The 26,217-nt window shown below is 41.8% G+C and overlaps 2 protein-coding genes across 5 annotated transcripts in view; one reads left to right on the top strand and one right to left on the bottom strand.

Annotated features, from left to right (window-relative positions):
• The window catches only part of LOC139409048 (V-set immunoregulatory receptor), a 28,721-nt gene extending 14,271 nt beyond the window's left edge, over positions 1-14,450 (bottom strand). The window contains exons 1-2 of one of the 4 annotated variants that reach the window (XM_071153724.1): positions 14,056-14,345; positions 6,878-6,987 (exon numbers count right to left, since the gene is read on the bottom strand). Coding sequence is in view for 1 of the 4 variants with exons in the window: in XM_071153711.1 (XP_071009812.1) it covers positions 14,056-14,203 (148 nt within the window). In the remaining 3 variants the exon portion in view is untranslated. Of the gene's footprint in view, positions 1-5,043; positions 5,687-6,877; positions 6,988-14,055 lie in introns of those variants that run through there. The other 3 variants (XR_011634357.1, XM_071153711.1, XM_071153733.1) reach the window with 3 other exon arrangements.
• The window catches only part of LOC139409029 (cadherin-related 23), a 611,517-nt gene that overhangs the window by 464,334 nt on the left and 120,966 nt on the right, over positions 1-26,217 (top strand). Inside the window, exon 36 of the mRNA XM_071153685.1 lies at positions 17,960-18,181. Within this exon, the coding sequence (XP_071009786.1) occupies positions 17,960-18,181 (222 nt within the window). The remainder of the gene's footprint in view (positions 1-17,959; positions 18,182-26,217) is intronic.

Genomic DNA, 26,217 nt, shown 5'->3' with positions numbered 1-26,217 from the left:
CTTGTCCAGATGGGTTAGGGCAGTGTGCAGTGTGGTTGAGATTGCATCGTCTGTGGACCTATTTGGGCGGTAAGCAAATTGGAGCAAATTGGAGTCTAGGGTGTCAGGTAGGGTGGAGGTGATATGGTCCTTGACTAGTCTCTCAAAGCACTTCATGATGACGGAAGTGAGTGCTACGGGGCGGTAGTCGTTTAGCTCAGTTACCTTAGCTTTCTTGGGAACAGGAACAATGGTGGCCCTCTTGAAGCATGTGTAGATTTATGAGTGGAAAAAACGATTTAATCCATTTTAGAATAAGGCTGTAACCTAACAAAATGTGGATAAGTCAAGGGATCTGAATACCTTCCGAATGCACTGTACAAAGTACTATAGTTACAAGTACAAAAACAACCCCTTAAACTGCGCACTGAGGCTTGTTATGATACATTCTGCTTTTGCATATTATAGGTCAGCTTGTTTCATTTCCTCTATTCTGGGTATTCGTTTGCTGGTTAGAAAGTACAGACAGAGATTGTTCTAGTCTGCTGTCTATACAAATTTTCTCCAGATAGTTAATAGTTGTTAGATGAGAGAGACACATGTGCATGTGGGAGAGAAAGAGGAAAGATAGTTTAGAGAGAGAGAGGCATGCCAATTGTGAGAGTGTCTGTTGAGCTTTTGCATATTTCAGTTGGACACAGTTCCAATGTACAGTACCTGTCAAAAGTTTGGACACACCTATTCATTCCATTTTTTTTGTTTTTACTATTTTATACATTATAGAATAATAGTGAAGACATCTTACGACCAGACCATGAGAAACAAGATATACACACACTTCAAAAATCAGTGTTGATGAAGAGGAGGAGACATGGATTGTGTATGTGTTCCATTCAGAAGGTGAATATGGGCAAGACAAAAGATGTAAGTGTCTTTGAACAGTGCATGGTAGTAGGTACCATGGGGCACCAGTTTGAGTGTGTCAAGAACTGCAATGCAGCTAGGTTTCACACTCAACAATTTCCCATGTATCATGAATGGTCCACCACCCAAAAGATATCCAGCCAACTTGACACAACTGTGGCAAGCACTGGAATCAACATGGGCCAGCATCCCTGTGGAACGCTTTCGACACCTTGTAGAGTTCATGCCCCGACGAATTGAGGCTGTTCTGTGGACAAAAGGGGTGCAACTCAATATTTGGAATTTAGAATTTGTTCCTAATGCTTTGTATACTCATTGTATTTCCACACTGAGTTTGAATTATGAGAATTCCCATTTAGTGTAAGAGCTGTTTGAAAAGGCTTTATGAAATTTCAGCCTGTTTTGGTGGGAGGGAGTTTTGGCCTTCCATGAAGTAAATGAGTTAATAGACCAATAAGTATAAGATGATCATGTTAATCATGTGTGTAGTGATTCATTTACGTCAGGCCCTCATTTTAGGGTCAACCAACTATGGTGAAAGTATTCCTTTAAAAAAAAAAATATATATATATATATATATATATATACAAAAATTCAAGAGAAACACTGAACATGTAATATTCAAATCATAGTGTAAAAGCAGGTGAGCTGGATCTACTGTTTCTGGCCATTTTTTTGTGTTTTGTGTGAGAGGATCTAGCATAAAACATCAACCCTGTTTTAACAATTAAAATACATTTGTGAAGCTTGCATTCATTGTTGGACACAACAAGCTTCCATTCCCCATGTTACAAGGGGATTTAGGGCTGATTTAACATGAATTCGTTAGCCCTGTTATTTTATTTGGCACTTAATATAATATTTTTTTTATTCAACCACTTGATAAGGGAAAATGTTTTGTTACCAGAATGTTCAAATTAGGTGAAATCAAATGTTAGACACAACGTGTGCCTGACTACCTCCAGAGGTGGTCCGGAAGATCTGATCACAATCAGATCACAATGCATCTTCGTCTACACCATGGTTCCCAAACTCGGTCCTGGGTCCCTTCCCGGGGAAAACGTTTTGGTTTTTGCTTTAGCACTACACAGCTGATTCAAATAACCAACTCATCATCAAACTTAGATTATTTGAATCAGCTGTGTTGTGCTAGGGCAAAAAACGAATTGTGCACCCAGGGGGCCCCAGGACCGAGTTTGAGAAACCTCGGTCTACACCTGTCTGTGGGCACAATCAGAATGTGGACAAGATCAGAAGAAAGGAGGCATGTTAGAACCAGGTATAAAACAGGGCTATAGTCACAGCTAGTCAGTGTTGTGTCCTTGGGCCTGTTAAAGAAGTGACTGAGAGGCCTCCCGGGTGGCGCAGTGGTTAAGGGTGCTGTACTGCAGCGCCAGCTGTGCCATCAGAGTCCCTGGGTTCGCGCCCAGGCTCTGTCGTAACCGGCCGCGACCGGGAGGTCCGTGGGGCGACGCACAATTGGCCTAGCGTCGTCCGGGTTAGGGAGGGCTTGGTCGGTAGGGATCTCCTTGTCTCATCGCGCACCAGCGACTCCTGGGGCGGGCTGGGCGCAGTGCGCGCTAGCCAAGGTTGCCAGGTGCACGGTGTAGCCTCCGACACATTGGTGCAGCTGGCTTCCGGGTTGGATGCGTGCTGTGTTAAGAAGCAGTACGGCTGGTTGGGTTGTGTATCGGAGGACGCATGACATTCAACCTTCGTCTCTCCCGAGCCCGTACGGGAGTTGTAGCAATGAGACAAGATAGTAGCTACTACAATTGGATACCACGAAATTAGGGAGAAAAAGGGCTAAAAAAGTATATATATATATGTTGTATATATAAAAAAATAAAAAGAAGTGACTGAGTAGAAGTGGCGGTCCCAAGGTCTAGGTGGTGGCAGGCTGAAGGACACTGTGGCTCTGCTCTGACTCAATATTGTTAGAGGGTTTAAACACTATTTTATGCTTGGATGTTTGTTTTAGCCTGCCTGTCAGGTGGGCAAGGTTGGGCAAGGCTAAATCAAGAAAAGCTAGTATTTGGAACCCAGGTCTGGTCTTGTCTGTCCCGGACAGTGGGTCCAAGTTATGGATGGGATCAATGAACAAGCAGATGGTTGTCTGAGAAACAGGAGGTTAACAGCTATCTTCATGAAAGTAGTGTAGGTGACACTCGCAATGTCATCACCATCATCATTGATCATCGGTGACTTAAGCAATAGAGCCTTGAACAGACCACCGAGACTGGACGCAGTACTTAGCACCTCTGCCCAGAATGTCGACATTCAAGATTTTTTGTGTGTTCATATAGCACAGAATTTGGCGGTCAGTCTAGTAAAAATACTTCAGACCAGAACGACTGGTGGCATTAGCATTGCTTCCTTCTTCAAGTTTAGCTGGAATTTAGGCCAAAAGGATTTGAGAAATTTGATTGATTGACGATAGCGCTAACATCCTGACCACACTGCCCGCGTTGCATGCGAGTGTTGCAAAATAAATGTACTCGTACACGTTATTCAATAATTTCACACAAACTGCTCACATGTTCCACCTCTCCCATCTCCTCACTGGTTTTAGGACCATATACTCACGTGGATGATTGAAATATAAACTGAGGTCCACACTCCAGTCCAGTTGGTGGTGGTAATGCACCTTAAAGTTGGTTGCCAACCGTCATATAAAGTCCACAGAAGAAGAAGACTGAAGGAGAGATTACAAGAAACTAACTAGGGTTACCTTTTTATCTGTGGAATAATTGTCGGAGTAGAGAACACACAAATTTGGTTGACTCAAAATGGGTCAGAATTGTACAAAAGATCCAGAAAAAAGGATGTTGTGTATTTCATGTAAAATAACTATCTAATGTTTATATCCCAGGACAAATTAGCTAGCAACAGCGAGCTAGCTAGCTAAATATCCATGAATGTTCTAGGTTAATATAGTTAGTTCAGAGAACATTTTGATAATTCAACCTGTGTGTCCTGATCGCGTCTGGTGTGAATAGACAAAATCAACACGCACGCGATGGCGTTTGCCAGATCTAGTCAGCATGTAAGACATTGGCCTACATCTCGTCTTGCGCTGCGCAGAATATTAGATCTCAGCAACGACTAGAGAAGTATTTAAGATCACAACTTCCTTATGATATAGAGTGCATTTGAAAAGTACTCAGACCATTTTACTTTTTCCAAATGTTGTTAGGGTACAGCCTTATTCTAAAATGGATAAAATTAAACAATTTCCTCAGCAATCTACACACAAGACCCCCTAATAACAAAGTAAAAGCAGGTTTTTAGAAATGTATTAAAAACAAAAACAGACCCTTTGCTATGAGACCTGAAATTGACCTCAGGTGCACACTGTCTCAGGTGCACAATGTTTATCCTTGAGATGTTTCTACATTTTGATTGGACATGATTTGGAAAGGCTCACACAGTTGACAGTCCATGTCAGAGCAAAAATCAAGCCATGAGGTTGAAGGAATTGTACGTAGAGCTCAGAGACAGGATTGTGTCCAGGCACAGATCTGGGGAAGGGTAGCAAAACAATTATGCAGCATTGATGGCCCCCAAGAACGCAGTGGCCTACATCCTTCTTAAATGGAAGAAGTTTGGAACCACCAAGAGTCTTCCTGGAGTGGGCCGTCCCGGCCAAACTGAGCAATCGGGGGAAAAGGGTCTTGGTCAGGGAGGTCACCAAGAACCCAATGGTCACTCTGACAGAGCTGTAGAGTTCCTCTGTGAAGATGGGAGAACCTTCCAGGAGGACAACCATCTCTGCAGCACTCCACCAATCAGGCCTTTATGGTGGAGTGGCCAGACGGAAGCCACTCCTCAGTAAAATACACATGACAACCCACTTGGAATTTGCCAAAAGGCACCTTAAGACGCTCAGACCATGAGAAACAAGAATCTCTGGTCTGATGAAACCAAGATTTAACTATTTGGCCTGAATGTCAAGCATCACGCCTGGAGGAAACCTGGCACCATCCTTACGGTGAAGCATGGTGGAGGCAGCATCATGCTGTGGGGATGTTTTGCAGCGGCAGGGACTGGGAGACTAGTCACGATCGAGGCAAAGATAAACAGAACAAATTACAGAGAGATCCTTGATGAAAACCTGCTCCAGAGCGCTCAGGACCTCACCTCGCTAAGGTTCACCTTCCAACAGGACAACGACCCTAAGCACACAGCCAAGACAACGCAGGAGTGGCTTCGGGACAAGTCTCTGAATGTCCTTGAGTGACCCAGACAGAGCCCAGGCTTGAACTCGATCGAACATCTCTGGAGAGACCTGAAAATATATGTGCAGTTTAGCATCTGCTTCATTTGATCACTTTTTTATAAACCGAGTCACTGGGGCTTCCTGCTTCAATTTTTGCTTGTGAGCAGGAATCAAGAGGAGACAATTGTGGTCAGATTTACCAATGAAGGGCGAGGGAGAGCTTTGCATGCGTCTCTGTGTGTGGAGTACAGGTGATCTAGAATTGTTTTCTCCCTGGTTGCGTATGTAACATGTTGATAGAAAGGTAAAACTGATTTAAGTTTCCCTGCATTAAAATCCCCAGCCACTAGGAGCGCCGCCACTGGGTGAGCGGTTTCCTGTTTGCTTATTTCCTTATACAGCTGACTGAGTGCAGTCTTAGTGGCAGCATCCGTCTGTGTTGGTAAATAAACAGCCACGAAAAGTATGGATGAAAACTCTCTTGGCAAATAGTGTGGTCTACAGTTTATTATAAGATACTCTACTTCAGGCGAGCAAAATCTAGAGACTTCCTTAGATTTTGGGCACCAGCTGTTGTTTACAAATATGCACAGACCGCCCCCCCCCCCCCTCGTCTTACCTGAGTGCTGTTCTATCTAGCCAATGCAGCGTATATCCCGCTAGCTGCATATCCATGTCATCATTCAGCCACGATTCCGTGAAACATAAGACTTTACAGTTTCTGATGTCCCGTCGGTAGGATATTCGTGATCGTACCTCGTCTAATTTATTGTCCAATGATTGCACATTGGCAAGCAATATTGACGGTAACGGCAGCTTTCCCACTCTCCGTCTGCGGATCCTTATGAGGCACCCCGCTCTGTGTCCTCTGTACCTGCGTCCCTTTCTCTTGCCAATGACGGGGATGTTGGCCTTGTCGGGTGTTCGAAGTACATCCTGTGCGTCCTGCTTGTTGAAGAAAAAATCTTTGTCTAATCTGAGGTGAGTTATTGTTGTCCTGATATCCAGAAGCTATTTTTTTCCGTAAAATACGGTGGCAGAAATATTATGTACAAAATAAGTTACAAATAACGCAAAAAAACCCTACATAATAGTACAATTGGTTAGGCACCCGTGAAAACTGTTGCCATTTCTTCCAGCGCCATTTTAATACAAGCTTGTAGCGTCATACCAAAGAAGACTCGAGGCTGTCATCACTACCAAAGGTACTTCAACAAAGTACTGAATAAAGGGACTGAATACTTGTACATTTGATATCAGTTTTTTTTTTTATTCTTAAAAACTGTTTTTGCTTTGTCATTGAGGTTTGTGTGTTATTTGATGAGAAAAAAACTATTTAATCAGTTTTAGAATAAGTCTGTAATGTAACAAAATGTGGAAAAAGTCAAGGGGTCTGAATACTGTCCAAAGGCACTGTATATATTTGTATAAGCACAACGTGCTGACAGTTATCACAGGTGAAGTGAGACGATACAGATGACGTTGCTCATGATGTGCACCCCCAAATTATACAAATGTAACAGTCTGAGCGCACCAGTTTTGAAACAACGATACAGATGTAACCATGTGCCATTCATGTAGATTGAAGGAAAATATAAAAGCAACATGCAACGATTTTACTGAGTTACAGTCAATTGAAATACATTCATTAGGCCCTGATCTATGGATTTCACATGACTAGGCAGGGGCGCAGCCATGGGTTGGCCTGGGAGGACATAGGCCAGAAATACTCCTCAACACTCCATATTTCCCTACCTCCCCCCTCAGACGATCCCGCAGGTGAAGAAGCTGGATGTGGAAGTCCTGGGCTGGCGTGGCTACACGTGGTCTGCGGTTGTAAGGCCTGTTGGACGTACTGCCAAATTCTATAAAATGAGGTTAAGGCGGCTTATGGAAGAGAAATGAACATTAAATTCTCTGCAACATCTCTGGTGGACATTCTTGCAGTCAGCATGCCAATTCCACGCTCCCTCAAAATTTGTGACAAAATGGCACATTTTAGAGTGGCCTTCTATTGTCCCCAGGCCAAGGTGCATCTGTGTAATGATCATGCTGTTTCATCAAATTATTGATATGCCACACCTGCCAGGTGGATGTATTATCTTGGCATAGGATAAATGATAACTAACAGTGATGTAAACACATTTGTGCACAAAATGTGAGAGAAATAAGCTCTTTGTGTATATTGGAACATTTGTGTGATCTTTTATTTCAGTTAATGAAACATGGGACCAACACTTTACATGATGCTTTTATATTTTTGTTCAGTGTATTATCTGAACGGTACTGGTGCGCCCAACTCAAAAATCTATGTGCATTCCACACACATCTCAGGTTTATAAGTGAGTGTTCCAAAACATCTAAAAGATTAGAAAAAGTTTTGTGGCACACTTGAGAGTTCCTCAAGGCACACCAATATGCTGCAGCACACCAGTTGACAACCACTGCAGTAGAGGGTTGTGGTCAAGGGAGTGGGTTGGGTTCTGTGTCCTTAGTTTACAGCCTTTGGCTCAGTCAGTTCAAGACAATGCTGTAGGCACAATGCTGTAGGCTTTTAAACATCCGTTAAAACAGACTCTCAAAGCAGAAGTGTGAATGTTTATTTTCTTCTGTGCTTCCTATTTCTCTCTGTGTGTGTGTGTGTGTGTGTGTGTGTGTGTGTGTGTGTGTGTGTGTGTGTGTGTGTGTGTGTGTGTGTGTGTGTGTGTGTGTGTGTGTGTGTGTGTGTGTGTGTGTGTGTGTGCGTGATCTGCAGGGTCACACAGCTTTAACATTTGCAGTTTTGGGGCGGCTACATATGCAAAGTGGAGACTGGAGAGCTTGCCTCAGTTGGCTTTACCAAAGGCTTTTATGTCTTAGTAAATAGTGTATAATTAAGCAATAAGGCCCGGGGGGGGGGTGGTATATGGCCAATATACCATGGCCAAGGGCTGTTCATATATGCACAACGCAATTGCAGAGTGTATGGATATAGCCCTTAGCCGTGTTATAATGGCAATATACCACAAACACACGAGGTGCCTTATTGCAATTATAAACTGGTTACCAGCATAACTGGAGCAGTAAAAATAAATGTTTTGTCATACGGTCTGATATTACACGGCTTTCAGCCAATCAGCCTTCAGGGCTCGATCCTCTCAGTTTATAATATCCCTTTGGTTGGTTTATCACTTGAGTTGATCTAAATTAGCAAATATCTGTGCAATCACAGGTCAAATCGTCTAGTGATAACCTGTGAGATCTAAATCGGAGCCCTTATCCAATTGAAGTGAGTTAACGGGCGCAGCAGCTGCTTTTCATGCCTTGTCCAGATGGACTGGGGAGTGGTGCAGGGGGTTAAACAAACTCTTAAGCAGTGCCAGATGTTGTCTCATGCACCGTTTACATCTTGACACATTTCATTACGCCATACATCATATTCATGCAAAATATGACCTTTTCATTCAAGATAGGAGAAACATTTAGCTTACTTACTTTTTCCTTAACTTGTTTCGATAGCTTGACTTCCTAGAAAGTTATCTTACAGAACTGCTATCTATCTATACTGTAGCTAGCGACCTCCACCTAATAATTATCATCAAAAACAAACGTCATTACAATCAAGCGGTTGAAACCAGTTCAGGGAACAGAACCAAAAACCGGAAAATGTCATTTTTCAAGGAACAGAAACATAACTAAAGTGATCAATACTGTTCCCGGAAGAGAACATGGGAACTGGTTTTATTTTATTATTACAATATTTTACGTTCCAGGCATTTTTTCCCCCACATAAAAAATGCAACAAAGCACCTACACTTTGCAAAAAAGCCCTCACTCTGTCACGTTGGATTTATTAACAACAAAAAGGTAAGACATGTTTTTATTTATTGTGCCGCTCTGCACACACAAACTTGTTAGCTAACGTTAGCTAGCTCAAGCTTGTTAGCTAGCTAGCTAAAAGGACATTCAAAGTTCCTCCATGGAAGTCGCTCCGACTAGGTATAATTCTGTGGACCTTATTCAGATAATGCATGTCATAACAAGTTACCCAGCACTTCAAACCTCCTCCTCAACCCTCTCTCCCCAGTCCCACCTGCAAAATTTCAGTCGCATCTTGTGCCATAGGCAACACTTTTCTGTCCATGACGCATGTAAACAACTAGCTTTCCTGCTCTTTCTACACTGATTGGTGAAGTCATTTAATGAGCTAAATGTAAAAAACTTGATTCACAGGTTAAAAGTAACAGAAAATAATGATTTAAACCGGCCCCTTTTTTTTGGTTCGAAGCGGTTCAGAACATTATTTTGCTGGTCGGAAGTATAGTGGTTCTGTTCAGAACGAAATGATTGGCTAAAGAAATTTGGGTCCAACCATGACAATAAACTTTAAACGGGAGGCAACAGTCATAAAGTAGAATTGTCTTAACAGCCAATGTGTATTATTTTTTAAACATACTATTAAAATATCACAAACTTATAGGAAGCGTCGTCCGGGTTAGGGAAGGGTTTGACCGGCCGGGATTCCCTTGTCCCATTGCGTTCTAGTGACTCCTTGTGGCGGGCCAGGTGCCTGCAACTTACCCCGATCACCAGCTGGGCGTTTCCTCCGATACATTGGTGTGGCTGGCTTCCAGGTTAAGAGCGCAGTACAAGTACTTTCAATTCAAAAAATGCTTTCAATTGTTCCAAACTTTGGGGCATCTTCAGTCCAGCTTGAGTCCATTGAAGAACAGGAAGTGACCAAACCACAGAAGATGAAAATGTGGTTTTGGATAATGGCTTCATGGGATAGCTAGCAACATGTAACAATTACCCATTCCAATAAGTACTATTTTAATAGTAATATTAAATAATACACATTGGCTGCTAATACAATTATATTATGACTGTAGCCTCCCATTTAAGTGTATTGTTTTTGAAGAGGATGAATAGGTGAAGGTTGCTAGCTACAGTGGTATCAACAACCTAGCCTAGCTTCTAGCTAGCTGCTCTGCGAGTTAGCTTGTTTTGCTATAAAGTAACTAAACAAACATGTTTTATTATCACCTAAAATAATCTAGTTATCCTGTCTTGAATGAAAAGGCCATATTTTTAAATCTCCCAAAATACATTTGATTGTTTGACAAGAGACAGGCTCCCCTCCATACTGCGTTACAAACACTACACTTGTCCGTTCATTAACAGGGCAATGCCGCGTTCAAAACAACTGGGAACTCTGAAATATCTGACTTCAGTGACTTCAAAACAACTGGTAACTCTGACTGGCAAACTACCTGCCCTCCAGGACACCTACACCACCCGATGTCACAGGAAGGCCATAAAGATCATCAAGGACATCAACCACCCGAGCCACTGCCTGTTCACCCCGCTATCATCCAGAAGGCGAGGTCAGTACAGGTGCATCAAAGCTGGGACCGAGAGACTGAAAAACAGCTTCTATCTCAAGGCCATCAGACTGTTAAACAGCCACCACTAACACTGAGTGGCTGCTGCCAACACACTGACACTGACTCAACTCCAGCCACTTTAATAATGGGAATTGATGGGAAATGATGTAAATATATCACTAGCCACTTTAAACAATGCTACCTTATATAAATGTTACTTACCCTACATTATTCATCTCATATGCATACGTATATACTGTACTCTATATCATCGACGGTATCCTTATGTAATACATGTATCACTAGCCACTTTATACTATACTATGCCACTTTGTTTACATACTCATCTCATTTGTACATACTGTACCCGATACCATCTACTGTACCTTGCCTATGCTGCTCTGTACCATCACTCATTCATATATCCTTATGTACATATTCTTTATCCCCTTACACTGTGTACAAGACAGTAGTTTTGGAATTGTTAGTTAGATTACTTGTTATTACTGCATTGTCGGAACTAGAAGCACAAGCATTTCGCTACACTCGCATTAACATCTGCTAACCATGTGTATGTGACAAATAAAATTTGATTTGATTTGATTTGATTTGATAAAAAGGGGATCAGACTGGGAAAAATCTTTTGAATGGTCATCCAACACGGAATTCCAAGTCGGGAACTGGGGACTCTTTCTAGAGCTCCAACTCTACGACCTGAAGATCACTGACGCCATGATTTGACTTCGTTTTTTCCAAGTTCCCATGTATCTTATTACGACATAATAATATACGCCATGTGTGGAACTCAAAACAAACGCGTTTGGTGGGCTAAAACTTTGTGTAATGTTTCCAACACCACACGTACAAGACACTGTCAACAAAATCCCATCCCACAACAATTTTGACATAGGCATATCTTGATTTAGGCTAAATTAGCCTAGGGTGATGGCATTTTGTCATTGCCACTACCTGGAGGAAAACTTTATTTTGGTCAAAACTGGACATTTTTTTATTAACTAGGCAAGGCAGTTAAGAACAAACTCATATTTACAATGACGGCCTAGGCACAGTGGGTTAACTGCCTTGTTCAGGGCCAGAACGACCGATCTGTACCTTTTCAGCTCGGGGATTCGATCGATCAACTTTTCAGTTACTTGCCCAACGTTCTAATCACAAGGCTACCTGCCGCCACAGTTAAACAGCAGATGCTTCATATCTCACAGAAGATGGAAAATGACTGTATGGCGGCAAACGCTCGGATCATGAGATGGATATCGCGCATTTACGCACAAAGGTAGCGAATGTTGAGAGTAGGCCTATTGTAGCCTAGAAACGTAAATAACTATAACTGGTAAATTACATGATCAATTCCTACATTCGATTAGAGATTGGAAAGTGAATGGCAATCTCACTTGTCCCACAACACATCAGCAGTAGACCAAGGCCTAATGGATAGCCTATGACATTTCTGCCACAGTATGTCTATTTCAGATTGGAACTACCATATTTTGTTGAGTGTTGCCATGTTCACGGTTTTCCGGCAAAATGTGTGTACTTTGAAAACGATGTCGCGGGTGAAAATGTATTTGTAGCGGGTTGCAGGTTTTGAGGCTAGTTCTAAATTGCACCGCGGCCGCCATGATATTTCTCTTAAAAATATATTTCACTGTGACCTGCTGCTGACTGTCAGGCAGTGAGGCAGGCTGTTGCTGAATGAGGTGTGTGTTGATAGAGCAGTACAGCTATTGAGTCATGTAAGCGAGAGGCGAGAGCAGCACGAAATCACTGATAACTTTTTACCAGTTGTAGGTAGGTTATTGTCATTTTGGAGACACCTATTTCTAACCCATTTTACATAAAACATATTAATACGCTAGAATTGATGCACATCAATAAATAATGGAAACAATGCACTAGAGGAGGTGGTATAATTTCGACTGCTTAAGAATACGGTATCAAGCGAAGTGCTTGCTGCCCGAGTGGAAATTTGAAATGCATGTTATGGAACTCCCTCCCGTGGTTCTTTTTATGGGGTTAAAGTCCTCAATGAAACGGACATTAGGCTAAATGTGAAGAATGATACATTTGCCTCTGTTGGCTATCAAGTAGCCTATAATGTATATGCCATTCTAGGTTACCATTTGATACAATAAATATGTTGAAATCACTGGAGTCATTGCAAATCCATTTGTGCCACTTGTGTAGCCTACCTGGCAAACCAATTTAATAAATAGCCCATAACTTTAGTTTATTGTTGTTGTAGCCTTGTGTTATTATGCAATTATTAATGGACATGTTTAGTTTATTCAATTGGAAATGAGAACTTGTTCTCAACTGGCCTACCTGGTTCAATAAAGGTGAAATAAAATAAAATAAAAATATATTTAAAAAATCGCTTAATTTACATCTTGTCTAGGCTAATGTAGACTATTTAACATGAGATGTAGGCCTATCAGGGTCTATAGGCTACCTACCTTTATCTAAGCAAATCATGGCAAAATTGAATTACAATCATCCCAGATTTTAGTCTGTAGCCTATGCCTATTGAAATGTGTCAATCTTGCAAATGGGCCATTTGTAGTCTGAACATTTGGCACATAATAACAGCAGAAAAAAAGACTAACATTAGTTTTTTATGTTCAGAGATTTCAAGATCTTCTGTCCAACTTTCAGCACTCAAACTCTCCTTTCAGATTTATCTATAGTTATGACCATGCACAAAGGGGATTTATTAACAATTATAAACCTGGTTCAAGCCCTGAATGCTGATTGGCTGAAAGATGTGGTATATCCGACCATATACCACAGGTATGACAATCATTGCATTTTACTGCTGTAATTACATTGGTAACCAGATTCTAATATCATTCAGGCATCCCCTGGGTTTGCAGTATATGGACAATATAACACAGCTAACGGCTGTATCCAGGCACTCCGCATTGCATCATGCATAAGAACAGCCGTTAGCCGTGGTATATTGGCCATATACCATACTCCCTTGTACAAATAATCTGGCATGTTTAATAAAGGCAAATTATCTTTTCTCTTGACACATATTCAAATTCATTTATTAGGTCATGTCATAGCTTGCAATCATTTTTTAATTGTTAGACACTACAGCACTGTTGGAGCTGGGAACTAAAGCATTTCGCTACACCCGCAATAACGTGCTAAAAATGTGTATGTGATCAAATAGCATTTGATATGATTCATTATTTTGAGAACCTGAATTTTGATTCAAATATCTTTGCAAGTTACTATGATATTCCTTCTTAATTGGCTCAATAACTTTATGGAAAAACATTTTATTGTATAAATATGGCAATTCTTCTCTTGCTGTGAAAAAAAGGCTTTTGGCAGTGTTTGACTGGTCATTGGGTTAGAAACTTTAGCTTGACCTGGCAACCCTGTCAGTTTTGCCTGAAAACATTTAATATTTACAAAATCTTGTAAAAGTTAAAGGAAGAGAGTATGCTATTTAGTTTCAACGACACAGGGTAGCAACAAGCTCACACACCCAGGGTGTGAGCAACAAGCTCACAGGAGAGATTGGATTGCTTTGCTTACCTCCAACCACGGTCGCCAGGTGAAAATAGAGCAGAAACCTCAGCAGCAAATGGATCCGTAAAGTTTCTCTGCTGTATAATTCCCACTTCATTATTGTCTTCTTTCGCCTATGTAGCCTACTTTTTAATATTGATCTTCCTTCAAACATATTTTTTTTGCTCTGCTGATAAGTTAATTATTTTAACTGCGTTGGAATAACAATCTTTGACACGTGACACTGTATGCTACAATGTCACTAGTAAAAGTAAGTTACAAGTAGTCCTACCAAATTTTTGTGACTTGATGTCTTGCAGGAGGATATACTGTTGGCAAAATAATGCACTCCAACTAAAACCGCACATGCGCGCTCGCTCCTCCACCAACCTTCTCTCTCTGTCTCGCTCCTCCCCCTACCCACACTCTTTTAGCTGTTGAATGTTCCTCCATTCCAAAAACAATTGCGTAAGTGTATTTTGACACCTAATTGTAATTACAGTAGATGGTTTGACTGATTTGATATATATATAGATATACAGTGGGGCAAAAAAGTATTTAGTCAGCCACGAATTGTGCAAGTTCTCCCACTTAAAAAGATGAGAGAGGCCTGTAATTTTCTTTGTAGGTACACTTCAACTATGAAAGACAAAATGAGAAAAAAAAATCCAGAAAATCATATTGTAGGAGTTTTAATGAATTTATTTGCAAATTATGGTGGAAAATAAGTATTTGGTCAATAACAAAAGTTTATCTCAATACTTTGTTATATACCCTTTGTTGGCAATGACAGAGGTCAAACGTTTTCTGTAAGTCTTCACAAGGTTTTCACACACTGTTGCTGGTATTTTGGCCCATTCCTCCATGCAACACGGACTTTCAACTCCCTCCAAAGATTTTCTATGGGGTTGAGATCTGGAGACTGGCCACTCCAGGACCTTGAAATGCTTCTTACGAAGCCACTCCTTCGTTGCCCGGGCGGTGTGTTTGGGATCATTGTCATGCTGAAAGACCCAGCCACGTTTCATCTTCAATGCCTTTGCTGATGGAAGGAGGTTTTCACTCAAAATCTCACGATACATGGCCCCATTCATTCTTTCCTTTACACGGATCAGTCGTCCTGGTCCCTTTGCAGAAAAACAGCCCCAAAGCATGATGTTTCCACCCCCATGCTTCACAGTAGGTATGGTGTTATTTGGATCCAACTCAGCATTCTTTGTCCTCCAAACACGACGAGTTGAGTTTTTACCAAAAAGTTTTATTTTGGTTTCATCAGACCATATGACATTCTCCCAATCTTCTTCTGGATCATCCAAATGCTCTCTAGCAAACTTCAGACGGGCCTGGACATGTACTGGCTTAAGCAGGGGGTGTCCCCTGTCTGGCACTGCAGGATTTGAGTCCCTGGCGGCGTAGTGTGTTACTGATGGTAGGCTTTGTTACATTGGTCCCAGCTCTCTGCAGGTCATTCACTAGGTCCCCCCGTTCTTGTGATAATTTTGACCCCACGGGGTGAGATCTTGCGTGGAGCCCCAGATCGAGGGAGATTATCAGTGGTCTTGTCTTGTATGTCTTCCATTTCCTAATAATTGCTCCCACAGTTGATTTCTTCAAACCAAGCTGCTTACCTATTGCAGATTCAGTCTTCCCAGCCTGGTGCAGGTCTACAATTTTGTTTCTGGTGTCCTTTGACAGCTCTTTGGTCTTGGCCATAGTGGAGTTTGGAGTGTGACTGTTTGAGGTTGTGGACAGGTGTCTTTTATACTGATAACAAGTTCAAACAGGTGTCATTAATACAGTTAACAAGTGGAGGACAGAGGAGCCTCTTAAAGAAGAAGTTACAGGTCTGTGAGAGCCAGAAATCTTGCTTGTTTGTAGGTGACCAAATACTTATTTTCCACCATAATTTGCAAATAAATTCATTAAAAATCCTACAATGTGATTTTCTGGATTTTTTTTTCATTTTGTCTGTCATAGTTGAAGTGTACCTATGATGAAAATTACAGGCCTCTCTCATCTTTTTAAGTGGGAGAACTTGCACAATTGGTGGCTGACTAAATACTTTTTTGCCCCACTGTAAATATTATTTAATCCAAAGTATAATTTCAGTATTTGACCTTGGCTTCTGTTCTTTGTTACTTAATTTCCTGTTTGTGTGAAGTGTATGTATGTATGTGTCTTTATCTGTGCCTGCAGTCATGTGCACGCCCACAGCCCCACACACATAGGCCTACATTTTGTTCACAACAAAACTGAAACTAGAAGGAGAGGAGACATGTTCAAAAAATATTTTAAATTCTCGATGTCAGGACCCGGTAACGAACCCGGGTCTCCGGAGTGAGAAACAGTCACTTAACCTACTGAGCCACGAATAGTCGGCAGAACCCAGAAGATGAGGCAGACACAGCAGTACTTGAGACGGTGAATTTAATGAAGTAAAAAAGTCCTTCAGGAAAACATGTAACTTCACAACCTCAAAAGGAATTCCACAAGAACAAAGGTAATCCTCCAAGACAAAAAGGTAAATCCACAAGGTGGTAGGAATAGCATAAAAAGCCTTAAAAGATACTCAAAAATAAATAAACAAGAACAAAAACAGAATTCCACAAGAGAGTCCACCGGGATCAACAAGAGTTCACAGAATACTAGGGCTGGGTGCTAACATACAAACACAGAGCAAAGAACTGAGGAAAACTAAGGGTTTAAATACAATCAGGGGAAACGAGGCACAGGTGCAAATAATAATGGGGATCAAGGGAAAACAAAAGGTCAAAAAGCACAATGGGGGCATCTAGTGACCAAAAACCGGAACAACCCTGGCCAAATCCTGACACTCGAGACAATTGAGACAGTACCAAGAAAAAGTATGAAAATGTAGGCACTCACTACTGTAACTCACTATGTATAAGAGCGTCCGCTAAATGACAAAAATAAATGTAAATGTAAATTGTGTATGTGTGCCATTCAGAAGATGAATGGGCAAGACAAACTATTTTCACACTCAACAGTTTTCCGTGTGAATCAAAACTGGTCCAACACCCAAAGGACATTGAGCCAACTTGCCCCAACCGTGGGAAGCATTGGAGTCAACATGGGCCAGCATCCCTGTGGAACGCTTTCGACACATTGTACAGTCCATTCCCCGACGAATTGAGGCTGTTCTGAGGGCTAAAGGGGGTGCAATATTAGGAAGGTGTCCCTAATGTTTTGTAAACTCAGTGTATGTAAGCCCTACATTCATTAGAAAAATATATAACTCGGACCTATCGTATTATCAGGTGCGTATTACTCAAGGCCATCAGACTGTTAAATAACCATCACTAGGCGGCTTCCACTCAGTTACGTAAGTAACCCTGCACCTTAGAAGCTGCTGCCCCATATACATAGACTTGAAATCACTGGCCACTAATGGAACACTAGTCACTTTATTAATGTTTACATATTTTTGCTTTACACATCTCATATGTATATACTGTATTCTACTCTACTGTATTTTAGTCTATGCCACTGTGACATTGCCCATCCTAATATTTATATATTCCTTAATTCCATTCTTTTACTTTTAGGTAGTGTGTATTGTTGTGAATTGTTAGAGCTTTGTTGGAGCTAGAAACACAAGCATTTTTCTACACCCGCAATAACATCTGCTAAACATGTGTATGTGACAAATAACATTTGATTTGATGGAGAAAAACGGTATACCATTTTTTTTAAAAGCCCTCGTTGAAGATCTACCCAGACCAAAACATTGTTTTACAGTATATGTTATGGAAAATGTGTAAAAGGGAAATCTATATATTTCCTGTGACCATATAGATCTATCAAACATGTGGAGTGTCAAGATCACTAGTGTGCTGGAGTTTATTTTTCACTCAGTAATGTATGTGCCCTCAACATGCTTTTTCTACACCAATTTTTGTTTCCCCACCAGTCATCGACCACCATCTACGTGCATATAGTGGATGAAAACGACAACGCGCCAGAGTTTCCAGAGGAGGAGTATGTGACGGTGCTGAGCGAGGGCCCCGACACCTTGGGGGCCACCATTGCCACAGTAACCGCCATCGACCCAGACGAGGGCCTCAACGGCACCCTCCGATACACCATCGACCACGGCAACCTGGCCATCACCTTCTGCATCAATCAAACTACCGTAAGAATATGGACAGATATTTTACACACATTCTGAAATTGCATTTTTGTCCACCCCAGTTTTATCATTGGAATGTGATACAAAGCTAGGCAACGGTGTGCTTTAGGACCATGCAGACGCCTCCGAGCGGTCGGTTAGGTTGTTTGAAGTGTTTATCCGACTGGATTTAGGTTGTTTGTTTGGACATGTTTAGTAGCCTTTGTTTTGTCACTTTTCAGAAGTAAATGAACTTGGCAGGCTTTCACCAGTTGATGTGCCGTTAGATAGAGAGCTAGCAAAAAGTTGGCTTACATTAGCTGTTATTTTCGCCTCAATCAAACTAGACCTGAATCAAACAAGGAAATCATTGGCCAAATGATTGAAGAGTGATATTCTGATGTTTCTTCAGTGCCATGTGAGTTGTATTAGTCAGTATGTCAATGTAACGTTATTGATCTGTCAGTTCCCTGATCTAATTCCCTACTTTTCACACTGACACAGTAATAAACAGCTAACGTTACATGCTTCACTGTCATGGTGTACAGTAGAGGTCTGTACAGGATGGCTTTCTTCATCCCACACTCGCTCCCACCCAATACTGCAAGAACTGGTCCCAAACTCAGCTGCAGTCTCACAATGTTATTTTAGGCGGATGTGATGTAGCTCAATTGCCAGCCATGGTCCCAGCAATTTTGCACTCTATAGGCAATATCAAACGCGCAAAAATAACTTAAGAAATAGGTTAAATTACCAGAGAATTTCACATGGCCCTTATATTTTATTAATGGGCTATATCAGCCAATATGCTAGATGTAGTTTGAAGAGAGCAGTGTTGGATTGACTTGCACTTTCTCTTGAGCTATTTTATAGACTACCTTTTAGGAGTGGGAAGATTTTGAGATGGAGAAATATGGGTGATCAATATATAGGCCTATTTACAGGCAATGTAGTAAACTATAGCCTAATCACAGGCCTATTTAGGAAGTACTTTTCCTGTGAAAGATAACTGTCCTGTGCGTCTCAACCCATGTATACATAGGCTATAGCCTACTTTATTTGAGACCACACGTGCACCTGATCTCGCAGGTATGGCTACTGAACTGCAGGCAGCAAGAATGATGACAGCAACACTACATTTAGCATTTTCCAATAGGATATAGCCTACCTTTTAGGATGACGATTTGCAGGCAGAGACAAATAAATGGATAATCCATACTTAATTGAAAATGCAAAGGTGCAATGCTCGCTCACCATAGTAGCCTAACATGCTGATCAGACAGCCTGTGCACGTGCACCCCCCACACCAGTCACGATCAGGACACGCAGGTTGAAATATCAAATGAACTCTGAACCAACTATAGTAATTTGGGGACAGGTCGATAAACTAACATTTATGGCAATTTAACTAGCTAGCTTGCTGTTGCTAGCTAATTTAAAATAACAACATTGGGTTTTTATTTAACCTGAAATGCAAAAGGTCCTCTACTCTGACAATTAATCTACAGATAAAAGGGTAAACTGAGTTTGTTTTAGGTAATCTCTCCTCCTTCAGGCATCTTGTTCTTCTTTGGACTTTATATGGCGGTTGCAACCAACTTTAAGGTATATCACCACCACCAACTAGACCGGAGTGTGGACCTCAGTTCATCTCTTAATCACCCACGTGGGTATATGCTCCTACAGCGTAACAGACTAAGATATAGTATAGAATACAGTATATACAGTGGGGCAAAAAAGTATTTAGTCAGCCACCAATTGTGCAAGTTCTCCCACTTAAAAATATGAGAGAGGCCTGTAATTTTCATCAGAGGTACACTTCAAATATGACAGACAAAATGAGAAAAAAAATCCAGAAAATCACACTGTAGGATTTTTAATGAATTTATTTGCAAATTATGGTGGAAAATAAGTATTTGGTCAATAACAAATGTTTATCTCAATACTTTGTTATATACCCTTTGTTGGCAATGACAGAGGTCAAACGTTTTCTGTAAGTCTTCACATGGTTTTCACACACTGTTGCTGGTATTTTGGCCCATTCCTCCATGCAGGTCTCCTCTAGAGCAGTGATGTTTTAGGGCTGTTGCTGGGCAACACGGACTTTCAACTTCCTCCAAAGATTTTCTATGGGGTTGAGATCTGGAGACTGGCTAGGCCACTCCAGGACCTTGAAATGCTTCTTACGAAGCCACTCCTTCGTTGCCCGGGCGGTGTGTTTGGGATCATTGTCATGCTGAAAGACCCAGCCACGTTTCATTTTCAATGCCCTTGCTGATGGAAGGAGGTTTTCACTCAAAATCTCACGATACATGGCCCCATTCATTTTTTCCTTTACACTATCAGTTGTCCTGGTCCCTTTGCAGAAAAACAGCCCCAAAGCATGATGTTTCCACCCCCATGCTTCACAGTAGGTATGGTGTTCTTTGGATGCAACTCAGCATTCTTTGTCCTCCAAACACGACGAGTTGAGTTTTTACCAAAAAGTTTTATTTTGGTTTCATCTGACCATATGACATTCTCCCAATTTTCTTCTGGATCATCCAAATGCTCTCTAGCAAACTTCAGACGGGCCTGGACATGTACTGGCTTAAGCAGGGGGACACGTCTGGCACTGCAGGATTTGAGTCCCTGGTGGCGTAGTGTGTTACTGATGGTAGGCTTTGTTACTTTGGTCCCAGCTCTCTGCAGGTCATTCACTAGGTCCCCCCGTGTGGTTCTGGGATTTTTGCTCACCGTTCTTGTGATCATTTTGACCCCACGGGGTGAGATCTTGCGTGGAGCCCCAGATCAAGGGAGATTTTCAGTGGTCTTGTATGTCTTCCATTTCCTAATAATTGCTCCCACAGTTGATTTCTTCAAACCAAGCTGCTTACCTATTGCAGATTCAGTCTTCCCAGCCTGGTGCAGGTCTACTATTTTGTTTCTGGTGTCCTTTGACAGCTCTTTGGTCTTGGCCATAGTGGAGTTTGGAGTGTGACTGTTTGAGGTTGTGGACAGGTGTCTTTTATACTGATAACAAGTTCAAACAGGTGCCATTAATACAGGTAACGAGTGGAGGACAGAGGAGCCTCTTAAAGAAGAAGTTACAGGTCTGTGAGAGCCAGAAATCTTGCTTGTTTGTAGGTGACCAAATACTTATTTTCCACCATAATTTGCAAATTAATTAATTAAAAATCCTACAATGTGATTTTCTGGATTTTTTTCCCTCATTTCGTCTGTCATAGTTGAAGTGTAGCTATGATGAAAATTACTGGCCTCTCATCTTTTTAAGTGGGAGAACTTGCACAATTGGTGGCTGACTAAATACTTTTTGCCCCACTGTACATATGAGATGAGTAATGCAAGATATGTAAACATTATTAAGTGACTAGTGTTCCATTCCTTAAAGTGGCCAGTGCCTATAGGCATATACATTTCTATGATTTTTATGCCTATAGGCAGCTGCCTCTAATGTGCTAGTGATGTCTGTTTAACAGTCTGATGGGCTTGAAATAGAAGCTGTTTTTCTGTCTCTCGGTCCAAGCTTTGATGCACCTGTCCTGACCTCGCCTTATGGATGATAGCGGGGTGAACAGGCAGTGGCTCGGGTGGTTGATGTCCTTGATTATCTTTTAGGCCTTCCCTTGACACCGGGTGCTGCCGGTGTCCTGGAGGGCGGGTAGTTTGCCCCTGGTGCTTTGGGCAGATTGCACCACCCTCGAGCCTTTCAGTTGCGGGCGGTGCAGTTGCCGTACCAGGCGGTGATACAGCCCAACAGGATGCTTTCAATTGTGCATCTGTAAAAGTTTATGAGGGTTTTTTGGTGACAAGCAAATTTCTTTAGCCTCCTGAGGATGAAGAGGCTCCTTTGCCCCTTCTTCACCACACTGTCTGTGTGGGTGGTACATTTCAGTTTGTCAGTGATGTGTACGCCAAGGAACTTGAAGCTTTCCACCTTCTCCACTGCGGTCGCGGCGATGTACATAGGGGGGTGCACCCTGTGCTTTTTCCGATCATTTCTGATCATCACCTTTGTTTTGTTGACGTTGAGTGAGAAGTTGTTTTCCAGGCACCACACTCCCAGAGCCCTCACCTCCTCCCTGTAGGCTGTCTCGTCATCGTTGGTAATCAAGCCTACTACTCATCTGCAAACTTGATGATTGAGTTGGAGGCGTGCTTGGCCGAGCAGTCATGGGTGAACAGGGAGTACAGGAGGGGGCTGAGCACGCACCCTTGTGGGGCCCCAATGTTGAGGATCAGTGGAGTGGAGGTGATGTTTCCTACCTTCACCACCTGGGGGCGACCCGTCAGGAAGTCCAGGACCCAGTTGCACAGGGCGAGGTTCAGACCAGGGCCTCGAGCTTAATGATGAGCTTGGAGGGTTCTATGATGTTGAGTGCTGAGCTATATTCAATAAACAGCATTCCTACATGGGTATTGCTCTTGTCCAGATAGGATAGGGCAGTGTGCAGAGTGATGGCGATTGCATCGTCTGTGGATCTATTGGGGTCGGTAAGCATTTTGAAGTGGGTCTAGGGTGGCAGGTAAGGTAGAGGTTATATGACCCTTGAGTAGTCTCTCAAAGCATTTCATGATGACAGAGGTGAGTGCTACGAGGCGATAGTCATTAAATTAATGTACTTTTGCCGCCTTGGGTACAGGAAAAATGGAGGCCATCTTGAAGCATGTGGGCACAGCAGACTGAGATAGGGAGAGATTGAAAATGCCCGTAAACACACCAGTCAGCTGGTCTGCGCATGCTCTGAGGACGCGGTTAGGGATGTCGTCTGGGCCAGCAGCCTTGCGAGGGTTAACACATTTTTATGTTTTATTCACGTCGGCCACGGAGAAGGAGTGCCCACAGTCCTTGGTAGCGGGCCGTGTCGGTGGCACTGTGTTATCCTCAAAGCGTTATCCACCTTGCCATGGTTAAATGTGTTGGTTTGCTCTTTCAGTTTTGCGTTAATGATACAATCTATCCACGGTTTCTGGTTAGGGTAGGTTTTAATAGTCACAGTGGCTACTACATCTCCTATACACTTCCTTATAAACTCAGTCACTGTATCCATGTATGCGTCTAGCCTTTTTTCGCAAGCTACTCAAAACATATCCCAGTCCACTTGATCAAAACAATCCTGAAGTGTGGATTCCGATTGGTCAGACCAGCGTTGAATAGCTCTTATTACGGGTACTTCCTGTTTGAGTGTCTGCCTATAGGAAGGGTAGAGCAAGATGGAGTCATGGTCAGATTTGCCGAAAGGAGGGCAGGGGAGGGCCTTGTAAGCATTCTGGATGTTTGAATAGCAGTGGTTGATAGTTAGCAGCGTGAGTAGTACAGTCGATATGTTGATCTTCAGCAGCCTTGTCCTCAAATTTGCTTTGTCAAAATCCCAAGCTACAATAATTTTCCAATTTGCATATAGAGCATGTCTTAATAAAGACAATCAAAGTTTGTCTTTGTACTGTATTTGTAAGAGTTGTTCATTTGTTAGACTATTTTCTAGTCCAACACAATATTGATGATTGAAAGATCTTGTATCTAGTTAAAGTCTTATCAAACACTTAAACATTCGGAAAGTATTCAGACCCCTTGACTTTTTCCACATTGTGTTACGTTATAGCCTTATTCTAAAATTCATTAAATCGTTTTTTCTTCTTCATCAATCTACACACAATACCCCATTATGAAAATGTAAAAAACTGATTTTAGACATTTTAGAAAATGTATTAAAAATAAAAAATATTTACATAAGTATTCAGACCCTTTACTCAGTACTTTGTTGAAGCACCTTTAGCAGCGAATACAGCCTCGAGTCTTCTTGGGTATGACGCTACAAGCTTGGCACACCTGTATTTGTGGAGTTCCTCCCATTATTCTCTGCAGATCCTCTCAATCTCTGTCAGGTTGGATGGGGAGAGTCGCTGCACAGCTATTTTTAGGTCTCTCCAGAGATGCTCGATCAGGTTCAAGTCTGGCTGGGCCACTCAAGGACATTCAGAAACTTGTCCCGAAGCCACTTCTGCATTGTCTTGGCAGTGTGCTTCAGGTCATTGTCCTGTTGGAAGTTGAACCTTCACCATAGTCTGAGGTCATGAGTGCTCTGGAGCAGGTTTTCATCAAGGATCTCTCTGTACTTTGCGCCGTTCATCTTTCCTGCGATATTGACTAGTCTCCCAGTCCCTGCCCCTGAAAAACATTCCCACAGCATGATGCTGCCACCACTATGCTTCACCATAGGGATGGTGCCATGTTTCCTCCAGACATGATGCTTGGGTTTCTGGCTGAATAGTTCAATCTTGGTTTCATCAGAGCAAATAATCTTGTTTCTCATGGTCCGAGTGTCCTGTAGGTGCCAAGCGGGCTGTCATGTTCCTTTTACTGAGGAGTGGCTTCTGTCTAGCCACTCTAACATAAAGGCCTGATTGGTGGAGTGCTGTAGAGATGGTTGTACTTCTGGAAGGTCCTCCCAACTCCACAGAGGAACTCTGGAGCTCTGTCAGTGTGACCATCAGTGTCACCTCCCTGACCAAGGCCCTTCTCCCCCGATTGTTCAGTTTGGCCGGGTGGCCAGCTCCAGGAAGAGGTTGGGTGGTTCCAGACTTCTTCCATTTAAGAATGATGGAGGCCACTGTGTTGTTGGGGACCTTCATTGCTACAGACATTTTCTGGTACCCTTCCCCAGATCAGTGCCTGGACACAATCCTGTCTCGGAGCTCTACGGACAATTCCTTCGACCTCATGGCTTGTTTTTTGCTCAGACATGTACGATTTGTCATTTTGGGTTATTGTGTGTAGATTTATGAGTAAAAATATTTATTTAATCAATTTTAGAATGTTACGTAACAAAATGTGGAAAAGGGGGGTCTGAATACTTTCCGAATGGTCTGTACTTTTTGTTGTTGGGCCATGGGTCATAATAAATTGTGTAGAAATGCAGGAAATGTGCTTTTGTTTAGATGCCCCCAAAATGGAGGGCCCCCAGACCCCCTGCCAAATGATGTCCCCCTCTGCAAATTGCACTGCTGGGTGATTTAAAAAGTCATAGTCAATCGATCAATTATATAATAATACTTTTAGCAAAAAATATATTTTTTTAATTTACAATATGTAGGAACTTTGTGAAACATCACAGCACAGTTTAAAATATATGGCAAATAGAAATCAAAACTTGATGGTGTTCAGAGACAGATGGGAGGGGATGAGTGGAGCTGAAAGATGTGACTAAATACAAACAAAAGATAACTATTGTCATTGTTGTTGTTGTCGATTAATTTACTCTATTATGGAAGGGATTGTAGGGTTAGGAGAAAATAATAAAGGAAAATATATTTTAAAAAATATATACAGTACCAGTCAAAAGATTAGACACATCTACTTATTCCAGGGTTTTTCTTTATGTTTACTATTTTCTACGTTGTACAATAATAGTGAAGACATCAAAACTATGAAATAACACCTATTGAATCATGTAGTAACCCAAAAAGTGTTAAACAAAACAAAATATATTTTAAATTTGAGATTCTTCAAAGTAACCACCCTTTGCCTTAATGACAGCTTTGCACACTTTTGGCATTCTCTCAACCAGCTTCATGAGTTAGTCACCTGGAATGCATTTCAATTAACAGATGTGCCTAGTTTAAAGTTAATTTGTTGAATTTATTTTGCTAATGCTTCTGAGCTAATCAGTTGTGTTGTATACAGAAGATAGCCCTATTTTGGTAAAAGACCAAGTTCATATTATGGCAAGAACAGCTCAAATAAGCAAAGAGAAATGACAGTCCATCATTAATTTAAGACATGAAGGTCAGTCAATACGGAACATTTCAAGAACTTTCAAAGTTTATTCAAGTGCAGTCACAACAACCATCAAGCGCTATGGTGAAACTGGCTCTCCTGAGAATTGCCACAGGAAAGGAAGACCCAGAGTTACCTCGGCTGCAGAGGATAAGTTTATTAGAGTTACCAGCCTCAGAAATTGCAGCCTAAGTAAATGCTTCACAGAGTTCAAGTAACAGACACATCTCAACTGTTCAGAGGAGACTGTGAATCAAGCCTTCGTGGTTGAATTGCTGCAAAG

Source organism: Oncorhynchus clarkii, chromosome 1 (assembly GCF_045791955.1).
Source record: "Oncorhynchus clarkii lewisi isolate Uvic-CL-2024 chromosome 1, UVic_Ocla_1.0, whole genome shotgun sequence".
In the NCBI taxonomy this organism is placed as follows: Eukaryota; Metazoa; Chordata; class Actinopteri; order Salmoniformes; family Salmonidae; genus Oncorhynchus; species Oncorhynchus clarkii.
Note: the sequence above shows the minus strand (reverse complement) of the source record. Positions and strands in the feature narration are given on the sequence as shown.